General features: G+C 36.1%; 1 protein-coding gene across 2 annotated transcripts in view; it reads left to right on the top strand.

Moving 5' to 3' along the window:
• The window catches only part of BRCC3 (BRCA1/BRCA2-containing complex subunit 3), a 64,372-nt gene that overhangs the window by 31,773 nt on the left and 18,472 nt on the right, over positions 1 to 14,127 (top strand). The window contains exon 8 of one of the 2 annotated variants that reach the window (XM_040626580.1): positions 9,024 to 9,098. The exons of the other annotated variant lie outside the window; for it this stretch is intronic. Coding sequence (XP_040482514.1) covers positions 9,024 to 9,098 — 75 coding nt within the window. The remainder of the gene's footprint in view (positions 1 to 9,023; positions 9,099 to 14,127) is intronic. 2 annotated transcript variants of the gene reach the window in all.

Below are 14,127 nucleotides of genomic sequence, written 5' to 3'. Positions count from 1 at the left end.
TTCTAAATATGATTTTTTCCTTTTTCTATTTTAAATTCTTGATGGTTATTCTTGCCATATAGGTGTGATGTATTTTTCTAGATAGATGATCATTATCTGCAAACAATCAGGAGTATTCTTATTTCATTGGTATGGACCTACATATAAAAGTTGAATAGCAGAGTTGGGTGGCAAACGTCACTGTCTTTCTGACTCTAATGGGAATACTTCTGATGTTCGATCAAGTATGGGTGTTACGATTTTGTGGCAGACATCCTCTATTCCTTCATTAACTTAAGGAAGTTTCTTTCTAGTTTACTGAGAATTTTTAATCATGAATGTCTCTACTTTTATCATATGCCTGCTTGTCATTTCCTGAATTGATAATGTGGCTGTTTCCCTTTTCATTAGTAAAGGTAATGATTTACATTGAAAACTCTTTAAACTGAACTGTTGTTGCATTCCTGAGATAAACCCTACTTTCCCATGATGTATTGTTTCTTTTTTAATACAAAGTAAATTCTATTTGCTAATATTTGGCTTAAGATGTTACATCTACGTCCATAAATGAGATTAGCCTAAAGTGTTCTTGGTTTGGACTTCTCTTGATTGGTTTTGGTTTCAGGATTATTTTATTAAGTTATAAAATGAGTTGGATTTTTTCCTCTTTTCTGGAAAGACAATATAGCATAATAAATAAGAACATAGCTCCGTAGCCAGATGCTTTTGTTGGAATCCTGATTTTCCACGATCTTATCTTCTAACACTGTTGGTCACTTACTCCTGTTTTTCAACTATATATAAATGGAATCATACAATATGTACTCTTTTGTGTCTCATTTCTTTCAATCAGTATTATGTTTGTAGGTTTTATCCATGTTGTTACAGGAAGCAATAGTTTAGTAATTCTCACTGCTGCGTAAGTATTCCATTGTATAAGCATAGTACAGTTTATTCATTCTATTGAGAGAGTGTCCCAGTTTTTAAAAGGCTTTTATAAATTGTGCTGCTATGAATATTCTTGTGAACATATGTACATTTGTTGGGTATTTTTGTTGGGTACCTACCTAGGAGTAGAATAGATAAGTATATGTGTATATGTGTTCAGCTTTAATAGATAATGCCAACAGTTTTCCAAAGTGTCTGTACCAATTTTCACTCCTAACAGCAATATTGGAAAGTTGCTTCTTCCACATCCTTGCCAATACTTGGTACTATCTGTCTTGTTCATTTTTGCCATTCTGGTGAGTGTGTGGTAGTATTGCATTGTGGCTTTAGTTTGCATTTTGTTGATCACTAATAAAGTTGAAAACGTTTCCATGCATATTTTTAGGTCTAGCCTTTTATTCTATAGGAATAGCACCTGTCTTATACATGGGTATAACCCTATGTTCATAGCCCTAAAATTAAAGTCAAATAATCAGAATGTTTTTATTTAGGTTCATAATATGTGTCTAACAATTTACTAGGTTGTATTAGTTAAAATTACATTTGGTTGAGAACTAAGCAAAAACTCCAAAAATAGTACCTTAAGCAAAGTTAAATTCTCCATCACAGAAAAGAAACAGTAAATGACTGTTATTAAAGGAAATAGGCATCTTCTATCTTGTTACTCCATTTTACAAGGTCTCCAAATAGCCCAAGATGGATGATAAACTTTCAGACCTACCATGATATTCTAAACAGCAAATGAAAGGAAGTTTTTAAAAAGATGCCCCTCTTTTTAAGGAATCTTCCAGGTAGTACATATAACTTTTTAATAAATATCTTATTAGCTAGCAAGTATACAGTAACAACTAGCTGCAAGAGATGCTAAGAAATATTTTAGCTTAAGGGGAGGGGGGTGGGGGAATGGGATAGGCTGGTGGTAGGGAGGGCACATATTGCATGGTGCACTGGGTGTTATACGCAACTAATGAATCATTGAACTTTACATCAAAAACCAGGGATGTACTGTATGGTGACTAACATAATATAATAAAAAATATTTTTAAAAAAGAAATATTTTAGCTTAGAATCAATGCACCCAGCTAAAATTAGGGCTTTTGTTTACTACAAAAGATACTTAGGGGATATTTGGAGCAGTTTCTTTTATACAGGATGTGTTGGGGAGAAATCAAGAAGTAAGAGCTGCAGTCCCTACTCCTACATAGATTCTCAAATGTATTGAGTAGTAAATACTGTAATGCAGCATTCAGCATTGTGATAGGCAATTTAAGGGACCTAAGAATCCATAAAGGAAAAGGGCAACCTGGACAGAAACAGAGAAAATATAAGATAGGAACAGAAGAAACATTGAATGAATGCATGACTAAATAATGGAAAGACTAAATGAGCATTCTGTTTTTTTTTTTCAATTGAGAACAGCTTAAAATTACACAATAATGTGAGGGAGTTACTTTAACATTTAATTGATTGTAATGATGGGTTTCACTCTTGGGGCTTAGTGCAAATATGTGTGTGTGTGTGTATTGCAAATATATAGATAGCGTGTGTGTGTGTGTGTGTACACACACTTGTATACCTTGCATTAGTAAACACCCTCTTTGAAGTTTATACTCCTATCTTTCTCAAAAGGAATAACAGTGGGATGTCCTCAGTTATCTTAGGAATGTTCTAAGCCATTAGTTGAAAAAAAAAATGTCCCAATTGCACCAGATCCTCCCATCCTTAAGTGGAACATTCCTAAAGCTTATAGGTATTACATATCTAGAGATAAAGCTAACCTCCCACCATGTAAAAACAATGAAAAAATAACTTTAAAAACAATACTCATTCATCTTTGTGATATATCCATAAGGGAAGTAACTACTAGCATAAACTGTAAATTACATGCAGAGTGACATCTGCAAGATGACAGACTAGGAGAAAAACCCCAAGACCAGATGGCTTCACAGGTAAATTCTACCAAACATTCAAAGAGGAATTAATACCAATCTTTCTTAAACCCCTTTAAAACAGAAGAAGGGACACTTCCAAACTCATTTTATGAGACCAGCATTACCCTGATACCAAAGCCACATAAAGCTACTACAAGAAAAGAGTACTACAAGCAAATATCCATAATGAACAAGGATGCAAAGATCTTTAATAAAATACCAGCAAAATGAGTTCAACAGCACATTAAAAGGATTATACACCATTAACATGTATACAAATGTGATTATCCCTGGGATATAAGGATGTTTCAACATATGCAAATAAATCAATTTAATATACCGTATTAACAGAGTGAAAGATAAAAACCACACAATCACCTCAGTTGATGCAGAAAAAGCACAAAAATTCAACAAAATAGGTATAGAAGGAACTTAATGCAATAAAGGCCACACATGAAAAACCCACAGCTAATCTTATAATCAATGGGGGGGGGAAACTGAAAGCTTTCCCTCTAAGATCCAGTGAAAGGCAAAGATACCCACTCTTGCCTCTTCTATTCAACATAGTACTGGAAGTCTTAGAGCAGTCATACAAGAAAAAGAAATAAAAGGCCTCTATATCAGAAGTAAAATTTATCTTAGATCTCAGATGACATGATCACATATGTAGAAAACCCTAAAGACTCAATAACAACAAAAACTTAGAATTAAAGTTGCAGAATACAAAACAAATATATAAAAATCAGTTGAGTTTCTATACACAAACAACAAACTACCCAAATTGGGAATACAATCCCATTCACAATACTTAGGGATAAGTATAAAATACTTAGGAGTAAGCTTAACCAAAGTTAAAGACTTGTACCCTGAAAATTATAAAATATTGATGAAGGAAAACACAGAATGGAAGGATATGCCATGTTCATGGATTGGAAGAATTAATATTGTTAAATGACCATACCACTGAAAGTGACCTAAAGAGTCAATGCATTCTCTATTAAAATCCTAATGGCATTTTTAAAAACATTTATTTATTTGAGAGAGAGAGAGGAGAGGGGCAGAGGGAGAGGGAGACAAGCAGATTCCCCACTGAGCAGGGAGTCCAACGTGGTTCTCAATCCCAGGACCATGAGATCATGACGTGAGCCAAAATCAAGAGCTGGACACTTAACCGACTGAGCTACCCAGTTGCCCCCCAGTGGCATTTTTTTTACATGAATAGAAAAAACAATCCTAAAATTCATATGGTCTCACAAAACACCCCAAATAGCTAAAGCAATCTTGAGCAAGACCGGAGATGGAGGCATCACACTGATTGGTTTCTAAATAATATTACAAAGCTACTGTAATCAAAAAGTATGATAGTGGCATAAGAAATTGACATCTAGACCAATGGAACAGATTTGAAGGCCCAGAAATAAATTCACATATCTATGGTTGATTGATCTTCAACAGGAGTGCCAAGAATCCACAATAAAATCAATACATGATTTTGGAAAACCTGAATAGCCACATGTACAAAAATGAAATTGGACCCTTTACTCACACCATATACAAAAGTCAACTCAAAATGGATTAAACTGAAACGTAAGACCTAAAACCATAAAACTACTAGAGTAAAATGTAGGAAAAAGGCTTTTTGAAGAACTTGGCAATGATTTTTTTGGATATGGCAACAAAAGCAAAAATAGGCAAGTGGGATTTCATCAAACTGAAAGTTTCTGCAGAGCAAAGGAAATAATAGAGTGAAAAGATAGAGCCTATGAAATGGGAGAAAATATTTGCAAACCACATATCTGATAAGGGGTTAATATCTAAAACATATAAGGAACTTGATATCAAAAGCCCAAGTAACCCAATTAAAAAATATATGAAGGATCTGACTAGACATTTCTAAAAAGAAGACCTACGAATGGCCAACAAGTATTTGAAAAGGTACTCAGCATCATTAATTATCAAGAGTGTATATATATATACACACACACATACACAATGAATATTATTGAGCCTTGGTACAGACAGAAATCTTGCCATTTGCAACAACATGGATGAACCTAGAGGACCTTATGCTAAGTGAAATAAGCCTGACACAGAAAGACAGATACTGCGTTACCTCACCTATATTTGGAACCTTAAACAGTCAAACTCATAGAACCAGAGAGTAGAATGGTGGTTGCCAGTGGCTGAGAGGTGGGTTAAATGGGGAGATGTTGGTCAAAGGATATGAAGTTTCAGTTATGCAAGATATGAATAAATTCTGGAGAGCTAATATACAGCAATGTGACTATAGTTAACAATACTGTATTTTATACTTGAAATTGGTAAGAGGGTAACTCCTAAGTGTTCTTATCCCACCCACAATTATATTTCAATAAAGTTATTAATTGAAGTACAAAGCACTGATTTTCTCTGAACTTTGGAATGATTTAATAGAAACATTTTAAGTATTAAGAACACATTTATTTATTTTTTAAATAATTTTTTATTATGTTAGTCACCATACAGTACATCATTAGTTTTTGATGTAGTGTTCCATGATTCATTATTTGCGTATAACACCCAGTGTTCCATGCAATATGTGCCCTCCTTAATACCCATCACCGTCTTATCCCAATCCCCCACCACCCTCCCCAAGAACAAATTTATTTTTGTAGGATGGTGAAGATTAGTGGTCTGAAAAATGTATTTGGGAGTGCACTGTTGGAGGGAAAACTTTTTAGCTGGAAATTAATCCTCCATGTAAGTGCTACCAGAGTTTCAGAATATGTTTGTCACTGTGTTCTCAATAAATGGTGCAAATGCTATAAAAGAGTGCTACTATAATGGAAGAAAAGAGAAGAATTGGATTCTCAGTCACTAGAGACAGTCACTAGTGCTTTAAAAGGTCGAAGAGTGTCTTTCAGAAATTTGAGTCTGTGGAAATAAAGTGGCTCATCCAAGACCATGTGGCTGGGCAAGTGCAGGGCCAGTGCTTACTCTGTGTCTCCTTTTAAGAATGTCATGGCCCAGGGACTCCTGTGTGGCTCAGTCAATTAAGCATCTGCATTCTGCTCAGGTCATGATGCCAGCATCTTGGGATTGAGTCCCGCATTGGGCTCACTGCTCAGTGGGGAGTCTGCTTCTCCCTCTCCCTCTGCCCCTCCCTGCTTGTGCTTCCGCTCTCTCTTTCTGCCAAATAAATAAGTAAAATCTTTTAAAAAAAGAAATAGATTTTGATTGGTCTAGAAGCAGATGATACTTCTCTTCCTCTGTTGTTTGAATTCCTGAGCCTGTTTTCCTTCTGACTTTATTGGGTTGCAAATGATCTAGAACCTACATATGAACAATGAAAATTATGGCACCCATTGACTGTTCTGGGTTTTTTTTTAACCATCTTAATCTTCAAGACCTTATTTTGGCTGCATAGTGCTATTTTTTCTTGCTTGTTTATTTTTTAAACAGCTTCGTTAAGGCATAATTTATAAACAAAGATCTACACATGTTTAATATATACAATTTGATGAGTTTGGACATATGTAAATAGATGTGATACCATCACCACAATCAAGGTAATAGACATTTCCAGTACCTCCAAATTTTCCCTGTGTCCTTTGTGGGTTTTTTGTTTGTTTGATTCTTTTTTTTTTTTTTTTTTGTGGTAAGAAGAGAACATGAGATCTACCCTCTTAACAAATTTTGAAATGCACCATACCTTACTGTTAACTAGAGACACCATGTTAAACAGTAGATCTTTAGAATTTATTCATGTAGCATTACTGAAGCTTTATGCCCATTGAATAACAGCCCCTTTATATCTTCCCCCATCGCCTGCAGCCACTACTGTATTCTCTGCTTCTATGAGTTTGACTATTTTAGATGCCTCATATAAGTGGAATCATGTAGTATTTGTCAGTTATGGTAATTTATAGTTTCCTAGAAAATTATCCATTTCATCTGTTTTCTATTCTTTGGGTTTGAGGATATATGTATTAACATATAAAAAAATTTTGGGGGGGGCACCTGGGTGGCCTAGTGGGTTGAGCACCTGCCTTCTATTTGGGTCATGATCCCTGGGTCCTGGGATCAAGCCCCACATCGGGCTGCCTGCTCAGTGGGGAGTCTGCTTCTCCCTCTCCCTCCGCCCCTCCTCCCTGCTCATGCTGTTGCTCTCACTCTCTCTCAAATAAATAAATAAAATCTTTTTAAAAAATTTAAAAAACCTGTTTTATTTTCTTTGTATCATTTATCACTAATGTAAATTAGTTATTTGTTTATTATTTACAGTCTCTTTCCCCCAATTAAATTGTTGTCTCCATGATTGTGGGGACCTTGTCTGTCTTGTTGACTAACAACTAGAGCAGGGCCTGCCACATGGTAGCCATTCAGTAAATATTTTTGAGTGGATGATTGTGTGATCTATTTCTTTAAGTATGTCCCCTTTTCCATTGCTAATGCTGTTTACTTGTGTTTTCTCCTTTTTTCTTGATTCTGTTGCCGGAGGCTTGTATATTTTGTTGGTTTTTTCAAAGGACCAGCTTTAAGTTCTGTAGATTAATCCAGTTTCTTACCTTTTTAAAAAAAATTTGCTTTTTTTCTTTATTTCTTCCTTCTGTTTTCTGTATGTTTTATTGTTGCTGTGTTGTTTTCATTGTTATCTTCATTCTAAGTTCTTGTGATAACGGACGCCTGGGTGGTTCAGTTGGTTAAGTGTCTGCCTTTGGCTCAGGTCATGATCCCAGGGTCCTGGGATCGAGCCCCCATGGGCTCCCTGCTCAGTGGGGAATCTGGCTTCTCCCTCTGCCTGCTGCTCCCCCTGCTTTGTGCTTTCTCTCTCTCAGGTAAACAAATAAAATCTTTAAAAAGATAAATTTTTGAGATGAAAACTAAGTTTATTTTCTGTCTCCCTTGTTTTTTGATAAATACTTTTAATGCTATAAATTTTCCTCCTCACTTTTGCTTCATTCCGTAGGTTCCAGTGGCTTTTGTTTGTTTGTTTACTTCTGATTTATATTTTTCAGTTTTTATTTTCTCTTCAACCCGAGTTATTTAGAAGTGCATTTAAAAATTTCCAGATGTATAGGTCTGGGAGGGGGTAGATTTTATTTACTTATTTATTTTGCTATTACATTAATTTTTTTATTTTTTTAAGAGAGAGTGAAAGTGTGGGGCAGAGAGGGGCAGAGGGAGAGGGAGAGAGAGAATCTTAGGCAGGCTCCATGTCCAGCACAGAGGGCGCTGCAGGGCTTGATCTCATGATCTGAGATCATGATCTGAGCTGAAATCAAGAGTTGGATGCTTAACAGACTAAGCCACCCTGGTGCCCCATAATTTTTAACATGTTATGGTAACTGTGGCCCAGGTGATATCAGCTTTATGGAAATTTTTGGATATTTCCTTTGTTACCTAGAAAAAGAGGTCCACAGACTACATCCTATAGGCCACAAGGGCCCTGTGCCTATTTTGGAAATCAATTTTTATTGGAACACAGCTACACTCATTTTATTTACCAGTTAAAATTGCACAACTGGGTGGTTGTGACAGAGACCCTGTGGCTCACGCAGCTGAAAACATTTACTGTCTGGGCTTTTCATAAAAAGTTTGCTGACCCCTGACTTAAAACATGGTCAAGTTTTGTACTTTTCATATGCATCAAAAACTATGTATATTGTCTCTTGGGTACAAGTCCCTTATATCCTTATTAGAACAAGCTTGTTAAGTTATGTTATAGTGATCCTTATATCCTTTCTCATAGTTTGTGGTTTTGATTATACATATCTGAGAGAGATGTATATAAACCTCCCATCCACTTCTATGTTTTAGTCAGGGTTAGGTTTATATATTTTGAAGCTGCATCGTTATTACATAAGGAGTTTATAAAGGTTCGTAACTATTATATTGTCCTGTTGTGTTTTCCTTCATAAAATATGAAATAGCCTTCTTTGACCATTTACACATTTATGTATGTATGCCTTAAAATATTTCTAAAGATTATTATTGTTCCTGTCAGGTTTAGGTTGAACTATGTATATTAGGGGGAAAATTAAATAATAACAGTTTAAACAAGAAAGATTATTTCTTTCTTGGGTAGAAGTCTGGAGATATGTATTCCAGGGCTCTGTTATGTCATCAGGGACCCAGGCTCCTATCTTCTGCTTCACCATCTTGGTATATGGTTTTCATCCTAAGGTCCCCTCATGGTCCACGAGACTTCTGGAGTTCCAGCCAGCACATCTCCATTGAGGGCCAGAAGGAAGAGGAAAGGTAGGAGGGCAAAAAGGGGCCCATCCTAGCTCAGCCAATTTCTAGTAAATGACCTCAGAAATCCCAGAAAACTATTCCATTTCCATCTCAATAGCAGAACTTAGTGAAGTAGCCACACCTAAGCAGGGAGGCCTGTCAGGTAGCTTTGCCTTGACTAAAAATTGGCATTCTGTTACCAAGGAGGAAGGTGAGACTGGACATTTGTGTCTGCCACTGCTTGTTGCATGTTGCTGTTTTTGTTAGTAGCCTTTTCCTTTTATAACTTTTTCCATTCCTTCATTGTCAGCCTTCCTCAGTTACTTTGTTTCAGGTATGTCTCTTGTAAATAGGATATAACAAGATCTTGAGTTATTTGGTTTTAAACAATCAGAACATCTGTCTTAATAGGTGAGTGTAATGCATTCATTTTATTATCATTGTTGCAATTGTGTTTTTTGCCTTCTGTTTGCCATGCTTTCTATTTAATTCTTTTTACTTTTCCTGCCATTTGTTACACTGAATTTTCTGGGTTTTTTTTCTTTCTGTTTTAGAAGTTGTGTGTACTGTTTTAATTCTTTTAGTTATTATTCTTAGTGTTTTTTAACATCGTTTTAAAATCATTTCAAATTTACAGAAAAGTTGCAAGAATAGTACTAAAGGATTCCTGTGTGCCCTTTACCCAGATTCCTCAAATGTGAGCATTTATCATATTTCCATTATCATTTTTTCCTTATACCTACGAATAGTGTTTCCTGAACCATTTGAGAGTAAGTTATATCTACGATGCCCCTTCAGTGGACATTTCCTAAAGAACAGGTACATTCTCTTATGTAACAACAATAAAAGAATCAATTTCAGTACATTAAAATTCATACAATTCTATTACCTAGTCCATAGATAGTATTCAAATTTCACCAGTTTTCTTAATAACAGCACTTTATTTTGGTCCTGGTTGCAGGTTCACACATTGCATATCATGATCATGACTCTGTAGTCTCCTTTGATCTTCTGTGAATGTACTACTTTTGAAGACTGTAGGCTAGTTATTTTGGAAAATGTCCCTCATTTTGGATTTGTTTATATTTTTCATGATGAGATGCAGATTACTCACTTTTGGCAAAGCTACCACAAAGGTGATGTTGTATTCTTCTCAGTGATTTGTATCAGGAGGCATATGGTATCAATTTGTCCCATAACTGGTGGTTTCAACTTTGACTGGATGCTTAAGGTAGTGTCTGTGAAGTTTTCCACTATAAAGTTACTCTTCTTCCCTTTGAAATGAATAAGTATATTGTGGGAAGTTTTAGCATTCATCAGCGATTCTTTCCTAAATTATTTATTACTAAGATGATTATCAAAGGCAAGTTTCTAATTCCATCATTCCTTTTACATTTACCAGTTGGCACTCTACTCCCAGGAAGGGCTTTTCCTGCCCATTTCTTTATTTTTTTCATTTATTTATTTATATTTGTGTGTATATTTGGATTCTTATTTTATTCAGTGGATAATCCATTATTATCATTAGCTATTTTGAGGCACACATTGTTTCAGAATCAACCAGTGGAAGCCCCTTCCATGTTCTTTTGATATGTTCTCATTATTCTTTGAGTACTACTTGATTTTCTGGCACAAGAAGATGTTCCATTTTCATCTTCTTCTTTTCTGGATTCAGCATTTCTCCAAGGAGGCTTGGTTCCTTTTATTTTTTAACAGCATAATTGAGGTATAATTGGCATACAATAAACTGCATGTGTTTACAATAGACAATTTGATAAGTTTTGACATGTACATACCTGTACATACCATCACCATAATCAAGATAATGAAAATATCCATCACCCTCAAACTTGTCTTAGTGCCCCTTTGCAGTTTTCCTTATCACTCCCTGTCCCTCCTGCAACCCCAGAAGCCCTGATATTTAATCACTGTAGAGTAGTCTGCATTTTTTTAGGGAAAAAATATACATATATGTAGAATAATAGACTATGTACTTTTTGTCTGTCTCATTTCATACACCAGAATTATTTTGAGATTCATGTATATTATAGCATGTATCAATAGTTTACATCTTTTATTATGGAAAAGTATTAAATTATATAAATATTACCACAATTTGTTTTTTCATTTGCCTATTGATAGACATTTGACTTACTTGCAGTTTTGGTTTATCACAAATAAAGCTACTTTGAACCTCTGTGTACAAGTCTTTGTATGGATATGTGCTCTCTCTTCCCTTGGGGAGATACCTACAGACAGACTGGTTGAATTATACGGCATATGTATATTTAAGTTTTTAAGAAATTGCAGACTGTTTTCCAAAATAGCCTGAGATTTTTTAAAAAATATTTTTGTATTATTTCATGTTAGTCACCATGCAGTACATCCCTGGTTTTTGATGTAAAGTTCGATGATTCATTAGTTGCGTATAACACCCACTGCTCCATGCAACATGTGCCCTCCTTAATACCCATCACTAGCCTATCCCAATCCCCATCCCCCTCCCCTCTGAAGCCCTCAGTTTGTTTCTCAGAGTCCATAGTCTCTCATGTTTCATTCCCCCTTCTGATTACCCCCCCATTCTTTATCCCTTTCTTCTCTTACCGATCTTCCTAGTTCTTATGTTCCATAGATGAGAGAAACCATATGATAATTGTCTTTCTCTGCTTGACTTATTTCACTTAGCATTATCTCCTCCAGTGCCGTCCATGTTGCAGCAAATGTTGAGAATTCGTTCTTTTTGATAGCTGAGTAATATTCCATTGTATATATGGACCACATCTTCTTAATCCAGTCATCCGTTGAAGGGCATCTCGGCTCCTTCCACGATTTAGCTATTGTGGACAATGCTGCTATGAACATAGGGGTGCGTATGGCCCTTCTCTTCACTACATCTGTATCTTTGGGGTAGATACCCAGTAGTGCAATGGCTGGATCATAGGGTAGCTCAATTTTTAACTTTTTAAGGGACCTCCACACTGTTTTCCAGAGTGGCTGTACCAACTTGCATTCCCACCAACAATGTAGGAGGGATCCCCTTTCTCCACATCCTCTCCAACAATTGTTGTTTCTTGCCTTGTCTATTTTTGCCATTCTAACTGGCGTAAGGTGGTATCTCAGTGTGGTTTTGATTTGAATTTCCTTGATGGCTAATGATTTTGAACATTTTTTCATGTGTCTGTTAGCCATTTGTATGTCTTCATTGGAAAAGTGTCTGTTCATATCTTCTGCCCATTTTTTGATTTGTTTATTTGTTTCTCGTGTATTGAGTTTGAGAAGTTCTTTGTAGATCTTGGATACCAGTCCTTTATCTGTAGTGTCATTTGCAAATATCTTCTCCCATTCCGTGGGCTGCCTCTTAGTTTTTCTGACTGTTTCCTTGGATGTGCAGAAACTTTTAATCTTGATGAAGTCCCATAAATTCATTTTATCTTTTGTTTCTCTTGCCTTTGGGGATGTGTCATGAAAAAGGTTGCTTTGGCCGATGTCGTAGAGGTTGCTGCCTATGTTCTCCTCTAGAATTTTGATGGATTCCTGTCTCACATCGAGGTCTTTCATCCATTTGGAGTTTATTTTTGTGTATGGTGTGAGATAGTGGTCAAGTTTCATTCTTTTGCATGTAGCTGTCCAATTTTCCCAGCACCATTTATTGAAGAGACTGTCTTTTTCCCACCGGATGTTTTTTCCTGCTTTATCAAATATTAGTTGCCCAAAGAGCCGAGGGTCCATTTCTGGGCTCTCTATTCTGTTCCATTGGTCTATGTGTCTGTTTTTGTGCCAGTACCATGCTGTCTTTGTGATCACAGCTTTGTAGTACAGCTCGAAATCCGGCATTGTGATGCCCCCAGCTTTGTTTTTCCTTTTCAACAGTTCCTTGGAGATTCGGGGCCTTTTCTGTTTCCATACAAATTTAAGGACTGTTTGTTCCAGTTCTTTGAAAAATGTCCTTGGTATTTTGATCGGGATAGCATTGAAAGTGTAGATTGCTCTGGGTAGCATGGACATTTTAACTATGTTAATTCTTCCGATCCATGAGCATGGAATATCTTTCCATCTTTTTATGTCTTCCTCAATGTCTTTCAAGAGTGATTTATAGTTTCTAGAATATAGGTCCTTTACGTCTCTGGTTAAGTTAATTCCAAGGTAACGTATGGTTTTTGGTGCTATTGTAAATGGGATGGATTCCCTAATTTCTCTTTCTTCGGTCTCGTTATTCGTGTATAGAAATGCAACTGATTTCTGAGCATTGATTTTGTATCCCGCCACGTTACTGAATTGCTCTATAACTTCTAATAGTTTGGGAGTGGCTTCTTTTGGGTTTTCCATATAGAGTATCATGTCATCTGCAAAGAGAGACATTTTGACTTCTTCTTTGCCAATTTGAATACCTTTGATCCCTTTTTGTCGTCTGATTGCTGTTGCAAGGACTTCTAGTACTATGTTGAATAATAGTGGCGAGAGTGGGCATCCTTGTCGAGTTCCTGATCTTAAGGGAAAGGCTTCCAGCTTTTCCCCATTGAGAATAATATTTGCAGTAGGCTTTTCATAGATGGCTTTTATGAGATTGAGAAATGTACCTTCTATTCCTACACTCTGAAGGGTTTTAATCAGGAAAGGATGCTGTATTTTGTCAAATGCTTTTTCGGCATCGATTGAGAGGATCATATGGTTCCTGAGTCTTTTCTTGTTGATATGATGTATCACGCTGATTGATTTGCGAATATTGAACCACGCTTGCATCCCAGGTATGAATCCCACTTGATCGTGATGGATAATCCTTTTAATGTACTGTTGGATTCTATTAGCAAGTATCTTGTTGAGGATTTTGGCGTCCATATTCATTAGGGAAATCGGTCTGTAATTCTCCTTTTTGATGGGGTCTTTGCCTGGTTTGGGGATCAAGGTAATATTGGCCTCATAGAATGAGTTTGGTAGCTTTCCTTCTGTTTCTATTTTTTGAAATAGCTTTAGGAGAATAGGTATTATTTCTTCTTTGAATGTTTGGTAGAATTCCCCAGGAAAACCGTCCGGGCCTGGAGTTTTGTTATTTGGA

This window comes from Ursus maritimus (genome assembly GCF_017311325.1).
Source record: "Ursus maritimus isolate PB19 chromosome X unlocalized genomic scaffold, ASM1731132v1 scaffold_X1, whole genome shotgun sequence".
NCBI lineage: Eukaryota > Metazoa > Chordata > Mammalia > Carnivora > Ursidae > Ursus > Ursus maritimus.
Note: the sequence above shows the minus strand (reverse complement) of the source record. Positions and strands in the feature narration are given on the sequence as shown.